The sequence below is a fragment of the Salvia hispanica genome, chromosome 2 (genome assembly GCF_029641045.1).
Source record: "Salvia hispanica isolate PSC_SH4W2 chromosome 2, Shi_PSC_v1, whole genome shotgun sequence".
NCBI classification, from domain to species: Eukaryota; Viridiplantae; Streptophyta; class Magnoliopsida; order Lamiales; family Lamiaceae; genus Salvia; species Salvia hispanica.
This window is the reverse complement of record NC_142693.1, coordinates 27,257,284-27,284,773: the sequence shown is the minus strand read 5'-3', so window position 1 is coordinate 27,284,773 and position 27,490 is coordinate 27,257,284. Positions and strand designations below refer to the sequence as shown.

At 39.9% G+C, this 27,490-nt stretch overlaps 1 protein-coding gene, 1 non-coding gene and 3 pseudogenes across 3 annotated transcripts in view; 4 read left to right on the top strand and 1 right to left on the bottom strand.

Annotated features, from left to right (window-relative positions):
• LOC148931995 (uncharacterized) overlaps window positions 1-27,490 on the top strand; it is a 62,385-nt pseudogene that overhangs the window by 14,895 nt on the left and 20,000 nt on the right. The window contains exons 2-3 of the transcript XR_016135612.1: window positions 15,681-15,701; window positions 22,601-22,808. The product of XR_016135612.1 is annotated as an uncharacterized LOC148931995 (transcript). The remainder of the gene's footprint in view (window positions 1-15,680; window positions 15,702-22,600; window positions 22,809-27,490) is intronic.
• LOC148932001 (uncharacterized) lies at window positions 5,710-6,326 on the top strand (annotated as a pseudogene).
• On the top strand, window positions 6,998-15,649 carry LOC148932000 (uncharacterized; annotated as a pseudogene).
• On the bottom strand, window positions 19,954-21,332 carry LOC148931999 (uncharacterized). Its single transcript, XM_089063703.1, has 3 exons — window positions 20,790-21,332; window positions 20,466-20,720; window positions 19,954-20,352 (listed from the first exon to the last, which is right to left on the bottom strand). Exons 1-3 carry the CDS (start codon window positions 21,330-21,332, stop codon window positions 19,954-19,956), a joined length of 1,197 nt encoding a protein of 398 aa, XP_088919829.1.
• On the top strand, window positions 23,791-23,892 carry LOC148931998 (U6 spliceosomal RNA). Its single transcript, XR_016136130.1, has one exon. It is a non-coding gene; the product is annotated as a U6 spliceosomal RNA (small nuclear RNA).

The following is a 27,490-nucleotide window of genomic DNA, read 5'->3' as shown; positions in this document are numbered from 1 at the left end:
CATGGTTAGGGCACTTTCGGAGAAGGGCTTTGAAACGAGCAAATTCCTCGTAGAGGGGCTCGTCATGGCCTTGGATGAACTGGAAGATCTCGCTTTTGAGCTTCAAAATTGTGCCCGGCGGATAGTACTTGTCGAGGAAGGCAGCTACAATATCCTTCTATGTGGAGACCTTTTCTCTGGGCATACATTCAAACCACTCTTTAACAGAATCAGTTAAAGAAAAGGGGAAGAGTCTTATCCTTATGGCATCGTCATCGACACCGTTCAATTTGAGAGTGTTTGAGATCTCCACAAATTTGGAGAGATGGTGATTGGCATCCTCTGTAGCCCTACCTGCAAAAGGAGTTTGCTCGACCCTTTGAATAAGGGGCATGCGTAAGTCGAAGTTATTAGCGTCAATACGAGGTCATTCGGGAAAGGTAATCATATTCATCACGGGTTATATTTTTAGATTCTTCTTCTCCAAAGCCTCTCGGGCTGCCCTTTCTGCATCTCTCTCATCCATCAGTAGCTTCACCATTTCCTGCAATTTCTCGATGTCTGTTCGGTCACCCATTGTTCCTGATCCTGATCCTTTTTCACTTCTTATTTTCCTACGAATTCTTTCAAGTTCCAAATCAAGCGATTCTAGGTTGTCCTTCCCAGAGCGAGTTCGCATACAAAACCTGCAAGAACCAAAAACAAAAACAAAAACGAATTAGAAACTAAAATTAAAAACAGAGAGCAATTAAAATCCAAAGTAGCAAAATTGTTCGTTTGAAGATATCACTCCAAAGTGAATTGTCCTCCCCGGCAACGAGGTAGTTCACAATGTTGGCGTACCATGCCACTTTCCCTTTAGCCATAAAGAATAGGTGCTCGTCCAGAAACTCTTCGTTGATGGCTAACTTCTCCTCTTCATTCATGTGCTCCATCCTTGACAAGTGGTCTGCCACCACATTTTCACATCCTCTTCGGTCTCGGGTCTCCAAGTCAAACTCCTGTAGGAGTAAGATCCACCTAATAAGCCTTGGCTTCGCGTCTTGCTTTGCAAAGAGGTGCCGGATTGCGGCATAATCGCTGAAAACGATGGTCTTGGCCCCGATGAGATAGGGGTGGAACTTATAAAGGAGTAGACCACTGCTAGCATCTCCTTCTCGGTGGTGGTGTAATTGACTTGGGCAGGGTCCAAAGTCCGACTTGCATAGTAGATCACTCGGAAGATCTTATCCCTCTTCTGTCCCAAAGCCGAGCCTACTGATGCACTTTTTATTAGCACTAAATAAACCTACAAATATACAGAGTATGTATAGTATAGCTAAAGGTTATTACCGGATATCGAACACGGGGAAGATGAACACAAAGTGTCTATCCTCTACTAAGACTCAAATACTATCTGGAAAAACAAGTGGATTTTGAAAACTTTTGGAAAACTAAAAACTATAGAAAGCATAGACCAACTAAAACCGAATAAAACACGGAGAAAGACGATAGAGATAAGGGAATCACAGGGATGTGTGTTCACAGTTATGGTTATACAAAATTCCAACTACAATACCCTAGCACATGTATTACTTTGATAGAACGAGTCACCTAGCTTATGCTCATGCGATACAAACGTTGATTACAAGATTAGGGTTGTCAATCCTAACACGTAACTCCAAAAAGCTCCTAAGACCCTTGAAAAGTCCTCACTCTCAATTAACAGTGTCGTTTTAAGGGAAGCTAACTGTAGCGTCTACTAAGTGGATCTAACTCGCTAGACCTCTGTCACAGTTATGAAGCAAGCTATATTAAATCATACACAATTGTGTCACACAATCATGCAGCATCAAAACTACTTAGGGGAGAAACAAAGTAAAAACCAAACGGATATTAAATAGAAAAAAGGAATTTGTATAACAAAAGTCGTTACTAACACATCCCTAGAATCCTATGAGTTTAGTTACTAACACATCCCTAGAATCCTATGAGTTTAGACAATTTGAACATAAAACTAAAGCAAATAAAACCCGTAGGTTAAATCGTTGTCGTTCTTGATGTTCTTGAAATCCTTCTCCAAGTCCTTGCACCAATGAAGTACTCTAGGTCTTGATCTCTATGATGTATTTTTGCAAGTAGAAGTTCTCTCTTTTTGATGAAGCTTGAGATCTTATTTATAGGGGAAAGCCATTCCTTTTTGTAGATGGAAAAGATCTCCAAAATATGGTAAATCTGGGTGCAAATCTAGAGCTTCTCGAATTCGCCGCCTTTCTCCGGCGGGCCGCCGCACCTTGGCCGGCGGTCGTCGCGTTGGAGTCTAGAGAGTCTGTTCCCTCGGCAGCGGACCGCTGCACGTCTTCCGGCGGTCGCCGGACGAGACTTCTCTTCCAAGCACATTTTTCCAAGGCGGACTGCTGCATTGATCCGCCCGCCGGGCGCCGGCGGTCTCCGGTCGTCGTCTGACTCCAGATTTCCAAACTTGGCGTTTTGGCTCCCTTTTTCGGCTCAATTATGCACATTTCTCATAAAACACGTCAAAATACCAAAATAGACAAAATATGCAAATAATGGATGTGTAGAGTGACTTTGACATTAAAAACGGACCAAATATTAGCCTTAAAACAGTGCAAAATCCAAGCGTATCACCTACCGCCACGTCGCTCGCATCGCACATAATCTCGAAAGGTTGAGACCAATCCGGCGAGATAAGGATAGGAGCGCTCACCAATGTCTCCTTCAGCTTCTCAAAAGCCTGCAAACAATCAGTGGAAAAGTTAAATTTCACATCCTTAGCTAACAAATTGCAAAGAGGTTTAGCAATTCTCGAGAATTCCCTGATAAATCTCCTATAGAAACCGGCATGCCCCAAGAAGCTTCTTACTGCCTTCTCATTTGTGGGTGGAGGCAATTGCTCAATAACAACGATTTTGGCTCTATCGACCTCCAAGCCACCTGCAGAAATTTTGTGCCCAAGCACAATGCCATCCCTAACCATAAAATGATATTTCTCCCTATTGAGCACGAGGTTAGTCTCCTCACATCGCTGCAACACTTGAGATAAATTGTTAAGGTAGTTATCAAATGAATCACCAAATACAGAAAAGTCATCTATAAACACTTCCACAATATTTTCAATCAAATCATGAAAAATGGACATCATGCATCTTTGGAACGTGGCGGGAGCATTACACAAACCGAAAGACATTCTCCTATAGGCATAAACACCATAAGGACAGATAAAAGCTGACTTATGTTGGTCTTCGGGTGCTATATGGATTTGGTTATACCCCGAGTACGCATCTAAGAAACAGTAGAACTCATGCCCAGCCAACCTATCTAATATTTGGTCAATAAAGGGTAGTGGGAAATGGTCTTTCCTAGTTGCAGCATTTAAGGCACGGTAGTCAATACACACTCTCCACCCAGTGACCGTCCTAGCGGCTATCAACTCATCGTTCTCTCCCTTTACTACAGTCGTATCCCTCTTCTTGGCTACTACTTGGGTGGGGCTCACCCACTCACTAACAGAAATGACATATATGATGCCGGCATCTAATAATTTAATGACCTCTTTCCTTACCACATTCGGCATAATAAGATTAAGTCGCCTTTGGTTTTTGGCCTTAGGCTTATGGTCATCCTCTAAATGGATCCTATGAATACAAAGTGTTTTGATTAAACATAACATCCTCAAAATCAATATATCAAATGATGCGTGCATAATTATATATATAAAGAATACATATATTTTTCTTAATCTGACTTCTTGGTAATTGAATTTAAGAGAATTAAAAACATACACACTGTATAACATATTCTCACGGATCTATTGCATCAAACAACCATCATTCAATTTAACAATAATTTTAACGGTTTCAGTAATTTCATAATCACACAAAATCACACAAAATCAAATCAAAATTTAAAAATTATGGTTTCAGTAATCCAAAATACATGAGTTCTCAACCATGCTCTAATACCATATGTTGGACATTATTCGTCATCATATATTCAAGAATATATAATTAAATATAAATAAAGCAATATCTTAGAACATCATGTATTTCACGCATTAACCATAAACATAATGGATCGAAAACTTACCTTCACGATCCATAGCAGAAGCGATTGGGGAAGATAGAGAGAACTTCCTCGAACCTTCTTTGGCGTAGTAGCGCAACTCCAAGGATTTGTTTCTCTCTCTTTCCCCCGTTTATGTGTTCTCTGTAATGTGTGTGATTTGATGGGATCGTCACACTTATATTTATAGGTAGAGAGAGGACAAACCCTAATTATAAAACATAAAGAGCCTTTTTCATCAAAGTGGCTATATAATAATAATAAGAATGTTTCTTTTCCATAAAACTTGATTCCCAAGTTTAATGACAATCACAATCCTTGCCATATATTTGATTAAAATATATAATTCTTCATTTTGATTAATCAACGAATTGCTAACCAAAATATATATATAATAATATATTCATTTCCTTAATTGTAATATATTCATTCACAATATAAGTAGAATAAGAATCATACATGATTTGTCACATGATTAAGAAACATCCCAATAATAATAATTAATTAGGGAAAAATATGTCTTATACCAAGTTAAAGTATTATATTCAAAATCCAATTCTATTTAGGATTTTATCACATGTCACATATGTGAGACATAAAACTTACATAAATAATTCAGTTGGGCCTGTTTTGTTAAGAAGAAGAAATAAGTTTTGGGCCTTTTTATTTGATTTGAGATTCCTTTTTACTCTAAGGGTGTGATTGGTAGCGTGAAAACATTTTGCTGCATTTTCATACAAACTTTTATCTCATTAATTGTGAAATTGATTATGCCGCAAAACTGTGACTTAATCCTACTTATTACTTTGATTGGTAGGATTTAGCTCAAGCTTACCAGATTTTTAGCAAATTATTGTGAGGACACTTTTGTCCTACTTTTTTTTGTTAAAAATCCATATTACCCTTCATCATCTTGTTGCACCTGCAAAAAAAAGCGGCTAACATTCTCTCTTTGGCACCATATTATCCACATATTTCTCCATATAAGCACGTGTTCCATACCTTTGTTTCAACACAATCACCTTCACTACAACCACTACATCCCCCCGAAGGTTGTATCCCCTCATGGCATCGAGAAAGGGAAGCGAAAGCTGGTGTATGAGGGCCAAAGTCCTGGTATGGATGTATCTCAATATAAACCTTCTATGGTCGTATTTAGTTCATTCCATGGATGATGGTCTTGTGCTGCAGGTGTTGGAAGCGCTGGAAAGGCCGACAAGGTGAAGGAAGACCGAACTCGTCGATTGTGGACTAAACGCGAAGAGGCAGCTCTCTTGGTCGCGCTTCATGATCTTGTCGCAGGAGGGTGGAAAGCAGATAACGGTTTCCGGAATGGCTACCCAACAAGGGTTTTCCAAGTCATGAAACGAGAGATACCAGAGAACTAAAGATTTCTCCACATATCAACTCGAAGATCACGATGTGGAAGCGTGAGTATGACGCTTTGTCTCGAATCCTTGATCGCAGCGGGGTAGGGTCACTCTAATAACGACTTCAAGATTGAATGAAACAACGAGCAGTGGGCTCAAATTGTGAAGGTGCGTTTTATTATATGCTCAAAACCTACATATGTTTGATTCGATGTTGTTTGTGACTGGGTTTGGCACACATTTGTTTTTACACATAGGTGGATAGCAGTGTCAAGACTATGCGAAACAAGTCTTGGCCATAGTGTGAGGACTAGAAGGCTATCTTCGGGAAGGACCGAGCCAACAGGGTGGGGGCCGAAGATGTCACTCAGGCAGATGAAATGCTGAACGGGAAAGATGCCTCCGTGGCCGATGAGTCAGATCCAATTATGACTCCATTCACACTGGACGACTTGTTCACTGATGATCAAATTGAAGATGCCCTCAACTTTCAAGCTACGAGGGATGTGGAAGCTACAACGGATATCGAAGCTACGACGGATGTGCTGCCTGGTGACAGTGACACCAAGAGTGTTAGGAGCCCAAATTCCGCTAAGAAGAAGAGCCGCAAGAGGAAGCCGGAGGATGTGCTTGAGTGTGTGCTCGATGTGATGACAAAGACAGGTGCGGATACAAGTGATCGTCTGCAGACATTGTCCTCCCACATCGGTTACGACTTCGACTTGAGTGCCAAGCGAGTAGAGATCAGCAAGATGCTTGACGACATCTCGCTACTTCCACAACAGCAAGCACAGGTTCATGGCCTTAGACATCCTAGTGAAGGAGCCAGAGAGGTAGGATCTATTCACTGGTTTCTCGTTGAATGACAAGTACGACTACATCCTCCATATATTGGAGGAGAAGTAGGGGATATGAAGTTTGAGGGTTTGGGTTATTGATGCCGCCTATCTTCACTCCTTTTTTTGCATGCTTGATGGTGGGGTGATATATTATGTACTGTTTATGTTAATCTTTATCAACCTATTTTCCAAAGTGGTTGATGAAGTAGTTGGTTGTATTAAATGATATTATATCCAGCCGTACTTATCTATTTTAGTAGAATATGGTTTGAGTTTGGAAGATTATTCCATTGGTGTTCTGTTGTGTTTAATGTGGGCTACATCCTCTTTGTAGCCCCCATATTTCGCCTCTGCCCCAGTGGATGAAAACGTCCGGGCTGCATTATTTATAACCAAATATAGTATGACACCCATCATAAATGCTGATCCAAAATCTGGATTGAACTCCATTGCTCAAGCAGAAATTAATATTATCTGCTGCACTTATGACAAATTCAGATTTATGCTATCAAAAATCACCACGCCACTCTGTTTTCCTCCAGCCTCCACACTCACTAAGTAAAATACTCCCCTGCCCCCATATGCTGGTTAAAAATAAATGGCATTAAACTGAAGATCGAAACATCCAATCAGACCGATTTTACAATACCTACGAATGGTCTTCTATTTATTAGTGCTACATAGTTGTGAAGTGGATTGGCTGAACAAAATAATAGCAAAGGACACCTCCGATATGCAGCCTCCGATATGCAGCCTCTGCCGGATCCTGGGTGGCTTTATTTGGTGTCATTGTACCCATCTTCTGCCGGCTTGGCCTTCCCAACCAAGCCCATTGGTTCGTTGATATGATTATGGATAGAATCGACTGGTGTTTTGGTCGCAGATGAGACTTGTTCGTGCTTCATGTTGGGTTCCAAACTTAATCAGCTTCTTGTGATGTAGTTATCCACCTACCAGATGTAGATGGTCTCGCTCCCATGGTGGACATGCAACAAATCTTCAACGAATGGGATGATGCCGCAGCACAGATGGCGGCCGCCGGTGGTATTCCGGCTGCAGCATTGATACAAGCCGCGTGGGGTGATGCCGCAGCACAGATGGCGGTCGCCGCTGGTATTCCGGCTGCAGCACTGATACAAGACGAGCCAGTCTAACTCCTTGTTGGCGAGGGTCATGCACCCGCGATTGGCGTCGATAACCAGCACCAGTATGAGGTAGAGGATAGCGGTGTGGCTGTGGATGAACCACCTCACCTTGAGCCTGATATGCCACACCTCGAAGGCGTGATACATGGTGGAGAGAGCTCAAACGCTGCACCGGACCTCGAGTTGAAATTAGGGGGGACAGGCACTCGGAAACGTGCTACATACCCGAAGACAGTGGGGACGGTTTTCATGAAGAAAATCGACCAAAGTCACTTGACAAATGCCTTGGTATATTCTGACCCGCTCAATTACACCTTCGTTCTGGTTCATAGTTCAAATCACGTCTTCACCCACTTTTTTGGAAATCTTCACTTTGTTGCAGTCAATTCCAAAAAGCTTATGGGAAACATACATTCCCAAACCTCCGGGCACGTACGACTTCAAGTTTCAGATGGGCCGCTTTACGTGGGACGTGGTCGTCAAGTTCAAGCACTCACGAGTTCGGGTGACGCACGGTTTCACCGACTTTGTCCAAGGAAATGACCTCATGGTTGGGAACATGCTGAAATTCGAGCTTGTCAGGGGCCGGTGGAACCTCTTTTACGTGACTCAGCACTTTTAAGAGCGGAGCTACTCTTCATGAAGCCCTGGTTTTCCAAACGCGGTGGCTCATGTGAGTAGGGGAATCCCCAGCCTTGGTGATGATTAGTAGTGTTTTCTTGTGTGTTTTGCGCAGTTGTGTGTGATGATTTAAGCTAATTCTGTGATGTTTATACTAAGGTTGTGTGTGTGTAGGCGGGTATTAACTATGAAATTTTCCATGTTGGTTACATGAGTGGGAAACATGTCGACCTTTATTCGGCTAATGTATGTTTTAGTTTGGTATCTGGTGACCCGCATATGTATAATATTGCAATGTTATCTTCATCTAGTGAGTACTGTAATTTATAAAATATTTGTTCAGTGGAGCTAGGTGATTTTAACAACTTTCGATCTGGGATGAAGATAGAGGGGTGCCGTTTATTTATATTCAAATGGGGCTAAAGTCTATGTGCTTGAGTCCATTACGGTAGGCCCAATTCAATGATCATATTGGAGTACAAAATCATTACCAAAGTCAACTAAGAAAACTAGAAGACATCAAAATCAACCCTACTATAGTGAATTTGAGTTCACCAAGCCCATATGAGTTCTGCTACCAATTCATCAGAAGTCTTCTAGTCCATTAATTTAGTACGAAGAGTAATTAATTCAAACACAGCACGACAGGTATAAATTGCTACTCCACTATGACCATCAGCCAAACCCAATATCCATGTCCCAAAACAAAACTCATGAAAGGGAGTAAAACTAACCAAGCAGACAATATGCAAAAGTCCCACACAGATGATGAAGAGTACACCACAAACTGATGAAAAAGGAGTCCAGGTTTACAGTTCATAAAACCACACTGCACAAATAAAAGGAAATATATCTAAGTTGGCTCGAGACCAAAAAGTCAGAGTGTAACATCCCAAATTTCCGAACCCTAATTTTAGAGCCCTAAAATTTATTATTGATGACGAGGAGTCGTGAATGCATTTATTGCATGAGATGCTATGGCCGAGTCGAGTCTAGGGTTCTCGTTGTAAGTTTGAAAAGTCAAACTTAATGATTATGTGATGTGGCATGTGATTTATTAATTCATGGGGTTAAATATTTGTTTAAGGGTGAGTGAGAATATTAGAGAAAATTTCCGTAAATACTTGCCACCCAATTCTTGTATTTTCGACCCCCTTGAATTTTTGAAGAAGAAATTCTATTTTTCCGGATTTAATTTAATTCTTGGGATATTTATCCAAATTAAATCCAAGACCCAATTATTCCTTATCTCTAGAAAAAATCGAAAACCCCCTTTTATTTAATAGTGATTTTCGAAAATCACCATGTTGGGAAGGAAATAATATTTTGCTTATTTTATTGATTCCTTATTTGATTTCCTTCCATACCTAGAATTTAATTATTCTACCAAATCTTTCCATACCTCAAGAGATCTTGTCATATCCTATTTTAGTTAATATTAAAAAAACTCATTCCTTATTTAATAGGCTAATACACGCCTAGTTCCATTCTCCAAATTGGAGGATTTGTATTTATTTATTTAATTTGCTCCATGATATTTTATTCTACTCCGGAAAAATACCAAAACAAAATCTTGGCTATTTGGAAGGCCTAATTTTCGAAAATCATGGATCCTTGCCTTATTCTATTTTTGTTAATTCTTCTTCCCTACTCCATAATATTTATTTATTTAATTGTGGAGAATAAAATCCTACCATGTATTCTAAAGATCTTATTGGACTCTATAAATAAGAGCCAAGACCCCAACCCTAGTTCATTATTTTCGCCCCCTCATATTTTTGTTCCCCTCTCTTCTTCTTCATACTTTCTCAATTTTCTTCTACTTTACTCCATTAATCTTGCATCCTTTGAGAAGAAATTGAAGTTTGATCCAAGAATTCTTGAAGAACCAAGCCTTTACTTATTTTCTACCGATCATTTTTCTCAAAAAGGTATTCTTATAATTTTCTTCTTCTTCTTCTACTTGATTCCTCTTCTTTCTAACCGATTAATCGGTACTCTTGAACCCTCATGCATATTAATTAAGCGAGAGTGGGATAAAAAGGACATAGAAAATATGTATGCATGTGGAGTGTGTGTTATGCGTGTGTGTTATGTGTGTGTGTGTGTCGAATATGTGTGTGTGTTGTGTGTTGGTGAAATACTCATGCGCGATATATATTAATGCTAGATCTAGATTTATTATGCGAACGAATTATATATATATATAGAACATGTTTATGTTTGACCATATTAAGTTAAGTCGTTAGGAAAAGGGAAAAAACGTCGAGGCATGCATGAATTAGACTTTGAGTTGTGATTTTGATTTGTATGTACCTATGTGCTTTTTTAAAAGGTGAAACCTCGGTTGCAAAGTCAGATAAAGGAAAAGAGAAACTTACTTGAAATCTAAGCAGTCGAGGTGGGCTTTATTCTTAAACTCTTTTATTTCTTGCAAAATATTGATTGGTGTTATAAGGGTGGTTTAACTGTTATGCAATGCCTATATTTGTTTTATTGTGATATTGTGCCTGAAGCCTAGTTTGTGAGTTCGCTCCATTGGGCCAAGGTTTTGGATATGTTATACGAATTCGGGTCTGAGTATGGGCCGCAAACCCTACCAGGCTGTGTACACGAGGGATCGTGAGCCGTCCTTGCTAGTCGGCCGGTCTCGTGGGCGAAAAGTGTGGCCACACTTTCGTCGCACCATGGATATGATTTTGGAATTTGATGAGAAAATGGGAGATATTTGATTGGCCAATCTATGAAAATATTTTGTGATACTCGATGATATTTTATTTTGATAATTTGTAAAACTCGAGTTCACTTGGTAAGGGTGGCATAACTTATAAAATGTTTTGGCAACGAGCTCACTAAGTATTTCAAAATACTCAGCCCTGCATGTGTTTTCCTTATGTGCAGGTTGAATGGCGACGAGCGGTGGCGGGTGTTGAGCACATTAATTAACTAAGATGGTTATTTTGAACAATCGAGTGTAGTTATGTCTTCATATATGGATCCACCTTCTCTTGGTCTTTTCCGCTGAATCTTTGAACCTTTTAGTATTCTTTGGCTACATTGATCTCATTCCTTTTGAATTAGAAGTCTGAGACTTAATTTGTATCTGTTGAGATATGTTGAACCCTTCGGCTTTTGATCTCGTTTTCATGATATTTACCCTCCATTTATTCCTCTTGATTAAGTCGTCGACGTAGGGCTTGATACTTCATTAAATGCTTACGACAGAACTCTTTTATTGAAACCCTAGGCCTTATTCTTGGGTGCTTTTAATCCCGCATTGATAGCAGCCCCGTATTTATTGTACCCTAGAAATCCGGGCCGTTACAGTTGGTATCAGAGCCTCAGTTTCTTTCCGCTCTGGACCCAAGAGTCTTTGTTCAAAATATAGAAACTATTCCTTGTACTCTTCTACTAATGAACTAAATATGGAAGGCACAACACCGCACCTCGTCCCGTTCAACCATGAAGAAAGAGGTACAATGTATTACTATGACTTGTGATTTAAAACTTTATGCTTTTGAAAATTTTCAGTGTAAAATGTTATTTTTGGTGAAAAGCATGCTATGTGGTGATTCCTAAGAGTTAGGAAATATTATGAGTTTGTGAAGCGATGCTTCCCGAATGGTGATCTGTCAAGTATTGTATGCGAGTTTGTGAAATTGTGAAATGTGAAATGTGATTACTTAGCTGCTACGAAGCAACTCCTATGTGAAATATGAAGTAAATACTGTGGCTTTTGGAAAATGTGGTGAAGTTGTGAAACGGGAGACACTATACAAATGTGTAATTGCTTTCGTTTAATAATGAGGCATGATGTACCACATATTGAGGTATGATCGTGAACACGTGTTGCTTGATGTTGAGATTTGCTATTACGTATTCAAACTGTAAATTTAACTTGAAGGACGTACATGTTGATTACTTGGAAGGCGAAAATTTTAAATGCATATTTGGTTGAAAATATATGATTTTGAAATTTTGAAGGCGAAGTATGACGCATGTGTAGTTGCAATTATGTGATTGTGAAATAGATGGACATGAACTGCATGAAGTTAGAAATGCGATTTTGTGGATGATGCATTGACAAAGTGCTAATCTTTACATATATTAATATACGATGCTTGAATGCTATGGAACAACAAATGATTTATGTGGTGAAATATGTTATTCAAATAAACTTGTTAATTGTGCAATATATGGATGAAGTTTGTGTGGTAATGGGGAACTTTTGAACGTTGTTGCGAATGTGATTACGTGAGATTTATGTTGAAATGTTGCGATGCTTAGATCTGGACTACTTGGAACCTAGCATGACTTAGTATACGATCACAGCGCTTATATCAACAGTAGAAACTCGGAATGACTAGTATGAGACTCCAAGCTATGCTTGAAATTATAGAGTGCCTAAGAAGAAGGCCGGACTGAACGTGCTAGAACTTAGTTGTAGGTTGACAACTGCAGTATCACTTTCCTAAGTGATAGAACCAACGAAAATAAGTATACTTCGAGCCTTGGTGTACCCTTACAATGGCGAGATCATACCCAATATCTAATAAAACTATGCAGTCTTGCATACCATGCCAAAATGGCGACGCGACACAAATACGACGACGTTACGACACATTAAGACCACGTGAATAATGGCAATCGAAAAGACTATGTGGCACGGCAAGAAGAAGACTTTGAAGATGCGACCATCAAATTTAGTTATTTTCGACGATACGATGAATCTCGACTTGGAATCCATGGTTTCATAGAACGACGTTACCATGATCAGGCTCGGGAGAGATGTGCGAGGAAGTGCGACCTTCGTAGTTAGAATGACCGATTTTTTTAAAATCAACAGTACTTACTTGGATCCTAAGTTCTTTTCGGGAGTTTTGAGTAACCCTTAGCCCTTATCTATTTAAACACCTTGGTTGACTCGCAATTTGCAAGTGATACCCGTTATTTCTTTTCCTATATCGAGTCATGACTCACTTGGCGTGAAATTCGTGTTGCCCTTTATATCTTTGGACCTCTTGCTTGAGTAGTATTCTTCAAATTCATAGAACGATATTTGGTCTTATGAGCTTCCGTCATTGAACCTCATTCCTAAAGTTGTTTGTAGTTAAGCCCTTCCGTATGGTCACATCTCCAGACCTGTTTTTTTCAAAGGATGAAATATTCCTCTTGGAACTTTGGTTCACCCCTTTATCTTGTAACCATGTTTGTGGCAAGCTCTTTTTGGCAGAAGTGAAATTCTTTTAGCTCGGTTCCACTACATATACTGTTTCACACTCAATGATTTTTTTTCTTCGGCTCCAAGTTAAGACTATCATGTTCTCTTCTTCCTTAACGGTTCTGAAAGGTTCCAATCATTTTGAGTTGCCCTCAACAAACCCGTTAAACCATTGCTAGTGCAAGTTCATGACATTTGTCTATATTTCTAAATTCTGACGCGACTGATTGTTTTAGGCCTTGACATGTTTGATCAATAACCGCTGTCCAAAATTTTTATCGGGCAGTCTAGTATGAGATTTAGATTTCTAAAGCTTTGATTCACCTTACCATTTTTACTTTCGCATTTGCGTTACTCATTTTCGTTCGTGGTACTGAGACCCCTTTGAGACCACATTTTTTTTTAGATTTGTGGGAATTCGTACCTTTTTATTATCCTATCTTGCAATGAGTTGTTTCTGCTCTTTTCTACCTCGTTGCGCGAAATTGAAATTCGCACCTTTCTATCATCTTAACTCGCAATGAACTACCTCTGCTCTTTTCTACCTTATTGCGTGAACCTACTTGTACGTTTTATTTTCTTCCAAGTATCTTTCATCTTGCTGTCAGCTGTCCCATGTATTTTCTTGCGCAACCGCCTTCTTTCAATATTACTGCGTGATCATTCCTTGAACCCTACTTATAGGAAGAATCACAATTTTTCCAGTACATCAGAATAGGTTTCACCCTGTTTTCATGACCCATCCCATGTTCTTTCGAGCTCTCATCAGAATTTAATTCTCAAGCCCTATGGGTTTTCTTGATACCTTTAAACTTTTTAATTCTCTGAATGGACGAGTTAAGTTTAATAGGAACTTAGTCCTTGCTTTGTTTCGAACCAATTGTCAATGATGAGATTTGAAAATGTCGAGCCAGAAATGTTATTCTTGTTGCTTTGATAAAGTTTGGAGTCTTTCCGATGAAAGACATTTTGTGGTGCTTCTTCGAATTGAAATCGGCCCATATCCAAGTTAAGACTGTTTGATTAAAAGTTGAGTTCTTAATACATACCCTGAGTTCTTGATGCGACACGGCAAAGGAAGGCGAAAGCTTAAATCTTTTAAGATACACGGGGGAAATAAGTTCTACAGACAGACACGCGCTGAAATGATACACCAACAAGAGGTGTAGGCATGACCAATAGAACGAGACGAGAAATATTTCACATTTACGAACTGCTTATATCGAGCTGCTAGGAAATCGAATGGCGTGTTATAGAATATCCCGAACTTGTTCAAACGTAGAAATCGTACTAGGAGAACTAAAGTTAGTCGCTTAGGATCTGCGAATTATGGCGATGAGAGATGTCGACGTAATCTTAGGAATGGACTGGTTGACCGCTAACTTTGCGACGATTCGTGGTGACGAGAGGCAATATCCCTACACGCCCCGAATAAGGAACCCATCGTATACCGCAGAATCTCGATGAACCGGCGAACCGTTATAATCGCTACGCTACAAGCCACCACAATGATAAAGAAAGGACGCCCCGCCTACCTTGTCTATCTCAACGGAGAGGAGAATGAGGAAAGAAAGATTGAAGACGTTGCTGTTGTACGAGATTTTCTGGACGTTTTTCCCGAGGAGTTACCTGGACCGCTGCCCGATAGGTAGTTAGAGTTTACGATCGATCTCGAACCTGGAGCCGCACCCGTATCGAAGGCACCATACCGCATGGCGCCTAAGGAGTTAGAGGAATTAAAGATTCAGCTACAAGAGCTCATGGACTTAGGTTTCGTTAGGCCCAGTGTTTCACCATGGAGCGCACCGGTGCTCTTCGTTAAGAAGAAAGACGGGTCAATAAGAATGTGTATCGACTATAGAGAGTTGAACAAATTGACCCTCAAGAACAAGTACCCTTTGCCGAGGATAGATGACCTGTTCGACCAACTCCGAGGAGCCGGAGTGTTCTCTAAGATGGATTTGAAGTCCGGATACCACCAGCTGAAAGTGCGAAAGGATGATTTCCCCAAAACCGCATTCCGTACCAGATATGGTCACTATGAGTTCGTCGTGATGCCGTTTGGACCGACCAACGCCCCAGCCGTATTTATGGACTTAATGAACCGAGTTTTCCACCCATACCTAGATACGTTCGTCCTAGTGTTCATAGATGACATCTCAGTCTACTCGAAGGACGAGAAGGAGCACGCGGAGCACCTACGAATCGCGCCGGAGACGCTAAGGAAGAAAAAGCTGACCACAGTACCAGTGTTAGCTGTGCCAGAGCTTGAAGTGAACTACGTAGTTTACACCGACGCCTCGAAGGTCGGATTAGGATGCGTATTGATGCAGAACGACAAGGTGATCGCCTACGCGTCACGACAATTAAAACCGCACGAGTTGAACTACCCCACCCACGATTTAGAGTTAGCCGCAGTGGTGCACGCCCTAAAGATTTGGAGGCACCATCTCTACGGAGATAGGTGTGAAATCTTTACGGATCACAAGAGTTCGAAGTACTTCTTCGAGCAAAAGGACCTGAACATACGACAACGGAGATGGCTCGAGCTGGTGAAGGATTACGATTGTGGCATCAACAACCACCCTGGCAAGGCAAATGTAGTAGCAGATACTTTAAGTCGTAGAGACCATTCGCAACTCGCTGTCTTTCTGACAGAAGAGGAAAGCCTAGTACGAGAGTTGAGTAAGTTGCGAATAGAAGTAGCCAGGACACCCGAAACCGTGAAGGGTCGGATCACCGCGTTAGTAGTAGAACCTGATCTAAGAACGAGGATCGTTGCAGCATTTAACGACTAGATGTGAGATTAGAGGAGATTCGAGTCGAAGTGAGAACCGGTCAATCCGGAAATTTTTAGTGAGGCTTCCGACAACGCTCTCACCTTTGAAGGGAGACTGTGCGTGCCGAACGACGAGGGACTTAGGAACGAGATCATGAGCGAAGCCCACGAAACCCCATACACTGCTCACCCCGGGAGCACAAAGATGTACCAGGATCTGAAGAAGTCCTTTTGGTGGAACGGCATGAAGAGAGATGTCGCAGCTTTTGTGGAGCGCTGCTTAGCCTGCCAACAGGTGAAAGCCTTACACCAACGACCGTACGGGAAGCTACAACCACTTGCGATACCTGAGTGGAAATGGGAGCACATCGCTATGGACTTCGTGACGGCATTGCCGAAGACCCTCAAAGGGAACAGCGCGGTCTGGGTGATCATAGATCGACTTACCAAGAGTGCGCATTTCATACCTATTCCCGTAACCCATGGATCGGATAGGCTAGCTCGGATCTACATTCAAGAGATCGTGCGATTTCATGGAGTCCCAGTGACGATTACGTCTGATCGTGACCCGAAGTTTACCTCGAAATTTTGGGTTAGTTTACAACGCGATCTTGGAACACGCTTAAACTTTAGCACGACTTTTCACCCACAGTCCGGTGGACAATCTGAAAGAACGATACAAACTCTTGAGGATATGCTAAGAGCCGTGGTTCTCGACCGAGGCAGAAGTTGGGAGACCGCACTCCCTTTGATCGAGTTCGCTTACAACAACAGATTTCAAGCAACGATCGGCATGGCACCGTATGAAGCACTTTACGGGGGAAAGTGTAGATCTCCACTTTACTGGGATGAAGTTGGCGAACGAAGGGCGCTTGGACTCGATGCAGTCGAAGAGATGGTCAAAATCGTTCGACAAATCCGCGCGCGAATAAAGGAAGGCCAGGACAGACAGAAGTCGTACGCCGATGTCCGACGGACAGACTTACAGTTCCACGCTGGCGATAAAGTTTTGCTCAAAGTATCCCCGTCGAAAGGGATAGCACGTTTTGGAGTCAAGGGTAAACTGAAACCGCGATTTATCAGGCCGTACGAAATTCTAGAAGGAGTAGGACCCGTAGCTTATCGTTTAGCGTTGCCGCCCAGCCTTGGGAATGTGCACAACGTTTTTCATGTGTTGCAGTTGCGAAAATACGTGTTCGATCCGAAGCATGTGATTCGTTACGAGGATATTGCCGTAAACCCGGATCTGAGCTACGAGGAGCAACCCCAGTTAATCTTAGATCGAAAGGTCCAAACCATGAGAAATAAAACCACTGCCTTCTTGAAAATTCAATGGAGAAACCACGGGCCCGAGGAAGCCACGTGGGAGCTCGAGGATAAGATGATAGAACTACACCCGGAACTCTTTCCATAAAGGTACCAAATTTCGGGACGAAATTTCTTTTAAGTGTGGTAGGATGTAACATCCCGAATTTCCGAACCCTAATTTTAGAGCCCTAAAATTTATTATTGATGACGCGGTGTTGTGAATGCATTTATTGCATGAGATGCTATGGCCGAGTCGAGTCTAGGGTTCTCGTTGGAAGTTTGAAAAGTCAAACTTAATGATTATGTGATGTGGCATGTGATTTATTAATTCATGGGATGAAATATTCGTTTAAGGGAGAGTGAGAATATTAGAGAAAATTTCCATAAATACTTGCCACCCAATTCTTGTATTTTCGACCCCCTTGAATTTTTGAAGAAGAAATTCTATTTTTCCGGATTTAATTTAATTCTTGGGATATTTATCCAAATTAAATCCAAGACCCAATTATTCCTTATCTCTAGAGAAAATCGAAAACCCCTTTTTATTTAATAGTGATTTTCGAAAATCACCATGTTGGGAAGGAAATAATATTTTGCTTATTTTATTGATTCCTTATTTGATTTCCTTCCATACCTAGAATTTAATTATTCTACTAAATCTTTCCATACCTCAAGATCTTGTCATATCCTATTTTAGTTAATATTAAAAAAACTCATTCCTTATTTAATAGGCTAATACACGCCTAATTCCATTCTCCAAATTGGAGGATTTTTATTTATTTATTTAATTTGCTCCATGATATTTTATTCTACTCCGGAAAAATACCAAAACAAAATCTTGGCTATTTGGAAGGCATAATTTTCGAAAATCATGGATCCTTGCCTTATTCTATTTTTGTTAATTCTTCTTCCCTACTCCATAATATTTATTTATTTAATTGTGGAGAATAAAATCCTACCATGTATTCTAAAGATCTTATTGGACTCTATAAATAAGAGCCAAGACCCCAACCCTAGTTCATTATTTTCGCCCCCTCATATTTTTGCCCCCCTCTCTTCTTCTTCATACTCTCTCAATTTTCTTCTACTTTACTCCATTAATCTTGCATCCTTTGAGAAGAAATTGAAGTTTGATCCAAGAATTCTTGAAGAACCAAGCCTTTACTTATATTCTACCGATCATTTTTCTCAAAAAGGTATTCTTATAATTTTCTTCTTCTTCTACTTGATTCCTCTTCTTTCTAACCGATTAATCGGTACTCTTGAACCCTCATGCATATTAATTAAGCGAGAGTGGGATAAAAAGGACATAGAAAATATGTATGCATGTGGAGTGTGTGTTATGCGTGTGTGTTATGTGTGTGTGTGTGTCGAATATGTGTGTGTGTTGTGTGTTGGTAAAATACTCATGCGCGATATATATTTATGCTAGATCTAGATTTATTATGCGAACGAATTATATATATATAGAACATGTTTATGTTTGACCATATTAAGTTAAGTCGTTAGGAAAAGGGAAAAAACGTCGAGGCATGCATGAATTAGACTTTGAGTTGTGATTTTGATTTGTATGTACCTATGTGCTTTTTTAAAAGGTGAAACCTCGGTTGCAAAGTCAGATAAAGGAAAAGAGAAACTTACTTGAAATCTAAGCAGTCGAGGTGGGCTTTATTCTTAAACTCTTTTATTTCTTGCAAAATATTGATTGGTGTTATAAGGGTGGTTTAACTGTTATGCAATGCCTATATTTGTTTTATTGTGATATTGTGCCTGAAGCCTAGTTTGTGAGTTCGCTCCATTGGGCCAAGGTTTTGGATATGTTATACGAATTCGGGTCTGAGTACGGGCCGCAAACCCTACCAGGCTGTGTACACGAGGGATCGCGAGCCGTCCTTGCCAGTCGGCCGGTCTCGTGGGCGAAAAGTGTGGCCACACTTTCGTCGCACCATGGATATGATTTTGGAATTTGATGAGAAAATGGGAGATATTTGATTGGCCAATCTATGAAAATATTTTGTGATACTCGATGATATTTTATTTTGATAATTTGTAAAACTCGAGTTCACTTGGTAAGGGTGGCATAACTTATAAAATGTTTTGGCAACGAGCTCACTGAGTATTTCAAAATACTCAAGCCTGCATGTGTTTTCCTTATGTGCAGGTTGAATGGCGACGAGCGGTGGCGGGTGTTGAGCACATTAATTAATTAAGATGGTTATTTTGAACAATCGAGTGTAGTTATGTCTTCATACATGGCTCCACCTTCTCTTGGTCTTTTCCGCTGAATCTTTGAACCTTTTAGTATTCTTTGGCTACATTGATCTCATTCCTTTTGAATCAGAAGTCTGAGACTTAATTTGGATCTGTTGAGATATGTTGAACCCTTCGGCTTTTGATCTCGTTTTCATGATATTTACCCTCCATTTATTCCTCTTGATTAAGTCGTCGACGTAGGGCTTGATACTTCATTAAATGCTTACGACAGAACTCTTTTATTGAAACCCTAGGCCTTATTCTTGGGTGCTTTTAATCCCGCATTGATAGCAGCCCCGTATTTATTGTACCCTAGAAATCCGGGCTGTTACACAGAGTGTTTTCAGTGTTGTGGCACACCCACACACAAAGCAATCTACTGATTCTGCCACATGAACTCAGCTAGCTCTTCGCGCATCTCGTTCCACTCCGGAGTCGATTCAATAGTGTCAATGTAATTCACTTCATTGTGGTCATCCCCATCAGCTCGCTCCCCCCTTCTCCCTCCAGTCCACCAGCCTCTAATTCTTGCTCTACGGGGTCGGCACGCATCTCCCCTCGTATGAAGTTGTGCAGTAGAAAGCACGCCATGATCAGCCTTGACTGAGTATTGATAGGGTAAAAGCTTGCGCTGTGCAAATATCCCCCACCGCATCTTCAATACTGCAAATGCACGCTCGATCACATTTAGTGCCATTGTATGCCGCATGTTTGAAGAGTTCTCGTGGACTACTGGCTTCTCTGATGTTGTGGCCCAAACTCCTTCAGATGGTACCTAACTCCTTTGAAAGGTGTTAGGAATCATTCCTTGTTAGCATAACCATTATCGCACAAGTAATACGAGCCTCCAAGAAACAAACTCCAAGCGAATTAAATCCACCCTTTTACCATATCGGTAAACGAATTGCAGTAGCTACCTCGCCGGACTTTGAGGCCGTTGGGACATGCCACATCATCACGGAGGACACGGGAATCAGCCACAGATCCCTCCCATCCTGGTAGGACGTAGACGAATCTTAGGAATCTGTCGCAGACTGCAAGTGTGTACGTAGATATATGGCCTTTGCGTGACTTGTAGCGAGGTGCATCAGCTATGCTAACTCGGACATTAATGTATGTCCCATCTAGTGCACCTAGGCATCCCTGCATCGGTCATAAACAAGTTTGATAAATAGGATTCAACAAAGATAATTTTTTTTGTTAATTGTTTACCTTGAACCATTTCCATCGGGGATCGTCACACGTATCATCAATTGGAGTAGGCTTGACTAATAGGACACTATGGAGATGGATAACCGCACGCATAACCTCATGAACATAATGGCTGACGGTATAGCCCGACCGTATGAAATCGAACCCTACGATCTGAGTTTTCTTGTGGTGAGCAAGGGTACTTAAAAACATGGCTACCTGCTCCTTGACACGGACATATCTCTGATCAACCAAACCGGCCCGGTCACGGAGGATTCGACATAATCGCCCAAATGCATTGCGATCCATCCTGAGGTTGCTTATGCAGTCCCTGTCAGTGATGCCAGTTAGTCGGTCCATGTGCCGGACTTGTCCGGGGACCTTTGAGTTCAGGTTGTAGCCGATTGATGCACGTCCACCCCAGCCCCTATTTTGCGAAGAAATCATTGCACAGACCATGTTCAACATCGTCAGCAAATCCTGTTGCTGCCTACGGACTGTTTCCTCGACCATAATCACAACTACCTCAGTTTCCTTTCTCTTTTGCTGTCTGTGATCAGCCATCTAAGAATACAAAGGCGAATGTACCAAATCAGACAAAAAGCTACCAATCTAACACCACAAAGAATGTACCAAATCATACCAAAAGCTACCAATCTAAGAACACAAAGCTAAAGGCGAATGTACCAAATTAAACAAGGCTGTAGTCATATTCATCAAACCGAGAGCGAAAAATTTAATGGCAGATCCTCACAAAATCGAATTAGGAAACATAACAAAAGATGGGTGAAGGGCCGGGTTACTCAAACCCACAAATTTGATAATCGATATGCTAGTTACATACAAACGCTCCTAAATCGTAAGGTAATAAGACAACACAGAAAACTGAATTCAGAGCTCAACCATTAGTACAAAGACGGGGCCACCAGCATGGTGTACCCCAAAATTTTTGGTTATTGAGAAATATTTGTTTCATATACGCAACGAATGCACCGACGTACGTGTGGTGGTCGGAACGGTGAAGTCTGAATTAACAATTGCAGGTCTTCGAAGCTGCTTTTGATTGGGTAGCTGCTCTACAAAAAAAAATCGTTGGAGGGCAAAATAGGTAAGAACATGAAATTCACCGTGTCGAAGCTCCGCTGAAAAACTAATACCAGCAAGTTGAGGAGATAAGGTTTTATCGCTCTCACCGATTGTAGTCTGCAACTCGCGTAGATCCGGCTGTTTTCTACCAGGTCCCTGACAAAACACGAGCTCTACCAAACACTGGAGAAGGAGGTATAAGCGAGGAACCTTAGGGCTTTTATGACCTTATTTGGGTTTCTACAGGCTACTAATCACACCCTAAGTATGGCCCTTTTTATTTTAAAAGTGATTGAGCATCATTGTACAAAGAGGTCTCCAAGATTACATCTTCGGATCTAGTTATGAAACTCGAAATTAATCTCGTGAATAATTTATCCAAGTAATAGGAGTTCTCGATTTATTTAATTAATTAATTCCATGTAATTGAATCTTTGAAGGTAATTGAGAATCCTAGCCTTAAGTCGAGATCTTCACTTCTCTGATTTTAATTATCATGTAGAATTGAAGTCCTCTGAGCAAAATAAGAACATAGGATGCATAATCTCATTAGGATCATTGCTGATCATTCTCTAAGAGTCTTCTTTAGTTTATTAGCTTTTAATATTCTTTTAGAAAGGAATTTTGTGAGGAATTTAATCTTTAAAGTGGATCTTTGCTTAGAGATTTTCTGGAAGCAATGAAGATATTGTTTTCTCATAAATATTTTGTTTTATTGAGATACCCATCTACTTGCTATTCCATAGGCAATCTTAATTCTCTGGGATACTTGAATTTGTCCCGTAGTACTCTCACGAGACAGAGTCCTGTGTCTCCTGTGAATACAAGTATTCTTGAGTCATTGGATTTGTCATGGAACAAATTGAGAGGAAAAATTCCAAATGACCTGTCAGGGTTGACATTTCTTTCGTAATTAAACCTATCAATGAATAAATTTGAGGGGCCGATACCACAATCTAAGCATTTTTCTACATTTCAGAATGATTCATACATAGGAAACTCGGGATTGTGTGGAGTTCCGTTGGCAAAGCAGTGTGACACAATTGATGGCCTCAAGCCCTCAAGAAGATGATGATGATGGTGATGAGTATGGATTTAGATGGTTATAAGAAGCAGAAGGCCAAGATGGTTAGTCGAATTCTTTTTTGACGTTGGATATAAATATAAGACGAAGAGAAGAAATAGAGCAACTACAAGCCCAAGGAGGAGGTGATTTAAGATAAGCATTCTTGTTAATTTTGTTGAGCTTTATTCGGCAGTCTCGCATGTTGGGAGCAATTAATGGGTGATGTTTTGCAAATAATGCATTTTAAAATTTGCAAATTTGTATTTCTATGAAGGCTCATTTCATATGCTAGTTTATTCTAAAAAATTTGTTGCAAATAATTGTTTTTTCTTTCAAGATAATTGTTAAACTTTTGCGAGTCTTGTGAGGAAACTTACCACATGCATGATAAAAGTGACACAGAAACAAGTTAATACTAGATAAAAATAGATGTAAAAGATGATAACAAATGTAAATAGATAAAAATAAAGGATCACATTCTAATCAAAGTCTTAATCTCAGGATTTGCCAAACACCAACTAATTGATCCCTTCATGTTTAATTCTACCTTTTTTATCACCCACAATATATCGATAACACATCAACAACTCTAAAACAAATAAAAATAAAATCAAATCCCAACTTACTTCAAATAAAATACTAATCATAATGTCTTCTTCCATTTAAAAACATTCCTAGCCCTTCTTTGCATTGTAAAAAATATGCCGTCCGTTCTCCCAAACGCCGTGTAACATAACCAGCTTATATCATTATGCATAAATTCTATCATATGCTTGGCATAGTTCCGGTATACGTCACCCAAAGTCTTCAGCCACGGAGCTCCTAAGACCATCTTTGGATCATGAATGGGGAGCACAGATAAATCAACAAGTCCCTTTGGGGACATCCGATAAAATTGGAACGATACAGAGAAGATTAGCATGGCCCTGCGCAAGGATGACACGCATAAATCGAGAAATGGTCCACAAATAAATTAACAACAAACTCATGTCCATGAAGTGAAATCTTGACATTGCTACACTTTTGTTTACATGAATCCAAATAACCATTGCCCACATACACATGAAAAGGAGGATTGGTTGGTGTAACATGCCACCGAAGCTGCTCGACGATGTTGGGATGGATGAAATTATGTGTACTGCCGCCACTTATTAAGGTTTCGACATAAACCCCCGAAATCGTACCTGTCACTTTCAACGCACAGGGAGGGTCTAATCTCTGCTTCACGGCCTCCAAGAATTCAGGCCATGTTGTCACCAATTTCAACTCATGTCCAGAGGGAATGCGGCCTACTTACTATTTATGGTAAAGTGAAATAGGACTCTTATTGAGGGTAAAGTGAAATAGGACTCTTAATGAGGGATGAACGAAAATGACAAAATAAGACTCTTAATGGGGGACGAAGGGAGTATTAATTTTTTATAATAAAATGTGAGTATAATGAGTTAGTGGAACAAGGAGTCCATTACAAAAATTAGTAAAAAGTTAATCAGGAACGAACAGAAAAGGAAATTGGTGCGAATTATTGGGGCACAAGGGAGTAACAAGTAAAAAGGAAACAATCAAACATATGACTATCCAGTAATACTGAGAGGTCGGGATTTCGCACGCGTGTCGTAGGCGCGTGTCCCTTCCTATTCAACAAGATTTATAAGTTCCCACTTTCCAAAATACTATTAATTAGTATGTGGTAAGTTAGGGTATCGAACCCACGAGGAACGGTAGCATCCGTTATGCATTTCCACACTTAGAAAGATTATGGCGATGCCGCCACGCTCTAAATTGGGGGTGGGAACTAAACTACAAAATGTAAATAAGACTTAAGCTAGGATTGAGAACTAAAAGCGCAAATAACATGCAATTAAAAGAAAGCATTTAAACTGGAAAGCAGACTGGGCAAGTTGGTAAACTGGGCAACTTAGCAGTGGCGAAAATAAGAACATTTCGGAAATGAAAAGAGAGCAGCAACTTGCATGAGCATCCTAAGTTCAGAAAGCAAAAGGAACTAAGTTAAAAGACTAAGGAAAATAAACTAAGTGTTGGCTACTAAAGAAATCTAGAAACTAGGATTGTGACCCTTAAAAGGTTGTCTAAAGCAAACTAAAGTAAATTAGAAGTAAATGGAAGGTTGAGTGCAGGGATTAACTAAACTAAAAGAGCTGCCAAAAGTGGAAAGGAATCATGTACTTGTTGTCTCCCAACTTCTATTACCCAAGGTGTAAAACCATTGGACAAAAGCCTACAACTAATGGTTCTTCCACTTAACTCCTAAAAGTTGATCATGGCTCCTAATTCTACACTAAAGGCACGAAAATAAGAGTAAGAAAGAGAATAGATGGCTGCTACATAATTAAATATGCAAGAGAATCATAAAATCATCAATTAAACTACCTAAATATGCATTGAAAACACCAAATGAAAATCTGAAAATTAAAGCACTTAAACATGATGGAGAGAAGCTTAAAGAACACTTAAACATGGTGAAGAGAAACTGATTTTAAAAGCTTGAAAGAAATTTTAACTAAACAAGAGCATAACCAACACTAGAACTAAACAACAAGTTAAAATCGGAAATCAAACAAGAACTAAACTTTAAAACACATTCAATACATAAACACTAAGAGCAATTACTACTTGAAATGAGCATTTAAAACAAGTCCAACAACAACAACAACAACTAAGATTGAGAAAGGAGCAAAAGAACTCCAAAAGTTAAGGACAAACAACTAGAGAAATTAAACACTACTACTAAATTACTACTACTTCAACCCATGGTGAGTTAAGATCTTGGCAGCCTTGAAGTTGAGATCTCTCTTCTTAAGGAAGAGAGAAAAGTTTTCTAGAGAGAGAATAAACCAAAACTAAAGCTAAGTGATGAGTGACTAGTCGTTCTTGGAAAGTTAAAGTCTTTTTAATACATATATCCAATAAATGATATTTTTCTTCTTTTTTCCTCCCCAGGGACTGATATGGGCGTGTGTAGCAAGTGAGAGTTGTCCTTGATAAGTGTGTGGAAGTGGCTTTAGTCATTTTCCCATCAGGTTTAAACTGGCCAGTCTAACAGCTTGGGCAGTTTGGGTCTTCTTTGCCCTCTTCCTCCACTTTCTTCCATTCTTTGTCATTTTTCCCTCTTTTTTGCATGTTTTCCTCTGCCTTCATTCAGCAGCTTCCGAACTTAATGGTCCATTCCCTGCCAAAAAACATCTTTTTTCATGCAAATATTCAACATATAGTGCAAATAGTGATCAATTCCGAGTGACGAAAACTAGTTTATCACAACCAAAGTTTCACCTTTTAATCACATAGGCACATATCACAAATCAGGTTCAATACTACTCTTACTCATGCATGTCTCATTACTTTTCCCTCTTCCCAACGATTTATCTTATCATTACTAATTACTCAAGATCATGTTTATCGCACACGAAGACTTAACCATCAAACACTACACAACACATCAACACACACACACACGGCACACACACACACACGGCACACACACACACGGCACACACACATACACATGTCCCCACATCCCTTTTTATCCCTCTTTCACTCAACCAAGATGCATGAGGGTTCAAGAAGACCGATTAATCGGTTAGAAGAAGAAAAAGAAGAGGTAGAAGAAGAACAAACATAACTCTTAAATAAAAATACCTTTTTAGCGAAAAACAATCGGTAGAAAACAAGTATTAGCCTTGATTCTTCAAAGTTCTTGGATTAAACTTCAATTTCTTCTCAAAGGATGAAGGATTAATGGAGTAATATAGAAGAAAAATTGAGAGAGTGTGTGTGAGGGTGGGGGCCGAAAATTATGGGGCTAGGGTTGATGTTTCTCTTATTTATAGTGCTCAACAAGATCTTTAGGTAATTAGAATAGAATATTTGGTAAGATCTCATTCTCCCAATTAATTAAAATAAAATAAAATAATATTGTGAAGTAGGGAAGAAGAATTAACAAAAATAGATCCTAGGGCAAATCCCTATAATTTTCGAAAATGAGGCTCTCCAACTAGCCATGATTTTGTTTTGGTATTTTTCCTTATAGAATAAAATATCATGGAGCAAAATAAAAATAAGGAAAATTCTCCGTGCAACAAGGTAAGGGGCGATTTCTAGCCTTTTTAAATAAGGCATGGATTTTTGGAATATTAACTAAAATAAGGTCAGGCAAGATCTCTTGAAGTATGGAAAGATTTGGTAGAATAATTAAATTCTAGGTATGGAAGGAAATCAAACAAGGAATAAATAAAATAGGCAAAATACCATTTCCTTCCCAACATAGTGATTTTCGAAAATCACTATTGAAAACCAAGGGGTCGATTCTTCTCTCTCTTTAAAAGGAAATAATTGGGTCTTGGATTTAATTTGGATAAAAATCCCAAGGATTAAATAAATTCCGGAAGAAATAGAATTTCTCTTCAAGGGGTCTAGGGTTCGAAAATTACAAGAATTAGGGTGACAAGTATTTATGGAAATTTTCTGTAACATTCTCACTCACCCTTAGATAATTAATTTACCACATAATCTCACAAATAAATAAATCACATGCCACATCATTTAAATCACA

Excerpts from the sequence above, each read along its gene's own strand:
- LOC148931999 (XM_089063703.1), bottom strand. The coding sequence starts at position 21,332 with ATGGCTGATCACAGACAGCAAAAGAGAAAGGAAACTGAGGTAGTTGTG. Across the intron at positions 20,721-20,789 it reads CCCGATGGAAATGGTTCAAG|GGATGCCTAGGTGCACTAGA; the intron begins GTAAACAATTAA and ends TGACCGATGCAG. Across the intron at positions 20,353-20,465 it reads GCAATTCGTTTACCGATATG|GTACCATCTGAAGGAGTTTG; the intron begins GTAAAAGGGTGG and ends CAAAGGAGTTAG.